The 2,643-nt window shown below is 42.9% G+C and overlaps 1 protein-coding gene across 1 annotated transcript in view; it reads right to left on the bottom strand.

Annotated features, from left to right (window-relative positions):
* The window catches only part of ZYG11A (zyg-11 family member A, cell cycle regulator), a 57,032-nt gene that overhangs the window by 45,557 nt on the left and 8,832 nt on the right, over window positions 1–2,643 (bottom strand). The window contains 1 exon segment of the mRNA XM_019625933.1: window positions 1,310–2,061. Within this exon segment, the coding sequence (XP_019481478.1) occupies window positions 1,310–2,061 (752 nt within the window).

Genomic DNA, 2,643 nt, shown 5'->3' with positions numbered 1-2,643 from the left:
GGCCAGTGAAGCGACGTCCTCCACAACTAGACTGAAGAACCAAAGGACAGCAACTTGTCTGTTCCCCTTCCCCCAATTCTCCAGCACTGTTCTCCTCCCCCAATTCCCCAATAAAATCTTTAAAACAAAAAAATAAATAAAATAAATATAGCCTGCTTTAAAAATAGCACCTTGAGGGCCAGCTGAGTGGCGCGATGGTTAAGAACTGGCTTGGACGCCAGAGAGCCCCGGTTCGGATCCCACATAGGAGGGCCAGTGACACTGTCCTCCACAGCTAAGGTGCTGAACAACAGCTCGAGCTGGGCTGCCGTGGGTCGCCGGTGACGGCGTAGGCTGCAGCCCCTGTGGCAGTGGGTTGCCATGGGCTACCGTGTATGGCCAGCAGCCACAGTGAGCGGCTGTCCAGAAGCCGGCAACTGATCTGCCTCGCCCAGGAAAAGCGCAATGATGGTGCCAACTTGGCCCAGTGAAGCAACATCCTCCACAACTAGACTGAAGAACAAAAGGACAGCAACTTGTCTGTTCACCTTCTCCCAATTCCCCAGCACTGTTCCCATCCCTCCAATTCCCCAATAAAAATCTTTAAAAAAAATAGCACCTTGAGGGGCTATAAACTATTCCAGCAATATTCTAAACTGTTTTCTCAAGGCTCTTTAAAACTGCTTTGTCAAGGGGCCAGCAGAGTGGCTCAGTTGGTTAATAGCTCCCTCAAGAGTGTGAGCTCTGAGCAACAGGGTCGCCAGTTCAATTCCCAGCCCGAGCTGAGCTGCCATTGGCAGGATGGCTCAGCTAAAAAAACAAAACAAAAAACTGCTCTGTCATACCTTCACCAAAAATGATGTCAGCCATGTTATCACCTGCCTTATTTGTTATGTTTAGCTGTTAACAAGAACACAAGTTTTAGTCACAACAACTTGCATACAAATCCTAGCTATGCCATTTCATAGTTCTATGATTGTGGATAAGTAGATTAACCTCCCTGAGCTTCCATTTCCTCAACTGTAAAATGGGAGGATTAAAGTAGAAAATGTGCACAACATGACATCTGGCAGATAGGAAGTGATGTATAAATTACTACACTTATCATAATGAAGCTAGACTAGAAGACACGGAGGCCAGCACTGTATCTTGTTTAAGGTTATATTTCTATAGCCTACTATACAGTAGCTACACAATAATTATTAATTGCTAAGCTCCTTAAGTATTTTTTATCTGTCTTTATAACCCCAATACCTAGATTCTGATATACAACAAAAGCTTAATAATGTTCTGAACAAATGAAACAAACTTATTTCAAATAAGAACAAACCCTCAAGCCTTGCTTTGTAGTAAAGAAGTCAGAATAACCAGCATCCGTAGCCAACAGTCCCACAAATTGCATTGCAGGCCGCTGCCGTATAAATAATTCTACAGCTTCATCAGTGATGCAAATGCTCCCCGAAATATCCAGTGACACAACATCAGGCAGGATATCTTTCTGCTGTAGCAAATGAAAAGCTAGATCTGATCTGAGCTGCCCGTGATCAGAAATATCAAGGTGAAGTAGATATTTAAGTTCTCTAATGACTGCGAGAATTTGTAGTTTAGTCATGGTCAGGCATTTCAGATAGTGCATGGTGAGAGATTTGAGTCGATCCTTACAGGTAAGGAGTGCAGAGATGTCAGTGACCAGAGTATTGGAGATATCCAAGCTTTCCAATTTTGGTAACTGAGAAACATTAGCCAGGTCTTCGCTATGAAAACAAACATTGAAAACACTTAAAATGCGAAGACCAGTGAGCTGACCAAAGAACAGTAGTCTTGAATCTGGAGGGGTGCTTGTCGAATCCAACAGGAGACACCGGAGGTTTTGCTGGATCCAGCTATTGCTGCCAAGTCCACTTATGATGTCTGGAATTGGGAGGTCAGTGTGCACTCCAGTAGCATCCAGTTTAATGAGTCTGTGATGGCAGAAAGCTTTTAGAAATGCAGCTGTAGAAATTTTAGCTTTTTGAATATTGACCAGCTTCAGTTTCATTTGGTTGCCTTGGAAAATGCTTGCTGTTCTATCAGTCAGCATGCCTGTAAGAGAACCAGAACCAGCTTGTAAAAACAACTTAATCTCATGCCTTTTTCAGGAGGCATTGTGGCCAATAAACTTTGACAGATGTTCATAATAATAATAGTGACTATATTTACTGCTTACTCTGTGCCAAACATTGTTCTAAACTCTTTACTCAGATATAATTTACTCTTTGCAACAATACTATAAAGAAACTATTTTGCTGCTGAGCTGCCAACAGGTGGCAGGATGGCTCAGCTAAAATTTATCTATCTATCTATCTATCTATCTATCTATCTATCTATCTATCTTATCTATCCTATCTATCTATCTATCTATCTATCTATCCTATCTATCCATCCATCCATCCCAGGAAAGCAAGGTCTTGCTTTTCAACAGATGCAGAAAAAGCCAACACTCTTTCTCTGAAGAAAACATTCAATAAACTAAAATAAAAGAGAGAGCTGGCCAAGTCGTGCATTGGTTAAGCATTTGCTTGGGACGCCAGCTCTGAGCAGCATGGCCCCGGTTCGGATCCCACATGAGGGCCAGTGGCGCTGCACCCTCTACAGCTAAGATGCTGAACAACAGCTCAACCTGGA

Source organism: Hipposideros armiger, unplaced genomic scaffold, assembly GCF_001890085.2.
Source record: "Hipposideros armiger isolate ML-2016 unplaced genomic scaffold, ASM189008v1 scaffold_646, whole genome shotgun sequence".
Taxonomy (NCBI): Eukaryota; Metazoa; Chordata; class Mammalia; order Chiroptera; family Hipposideridae; genus Hipposideros; species Hipposideros armiger.
Note: the sequence above shows the minus strand (reverse complement) of the source record. Positions and strands in the feature narration are given on the sequence as shown.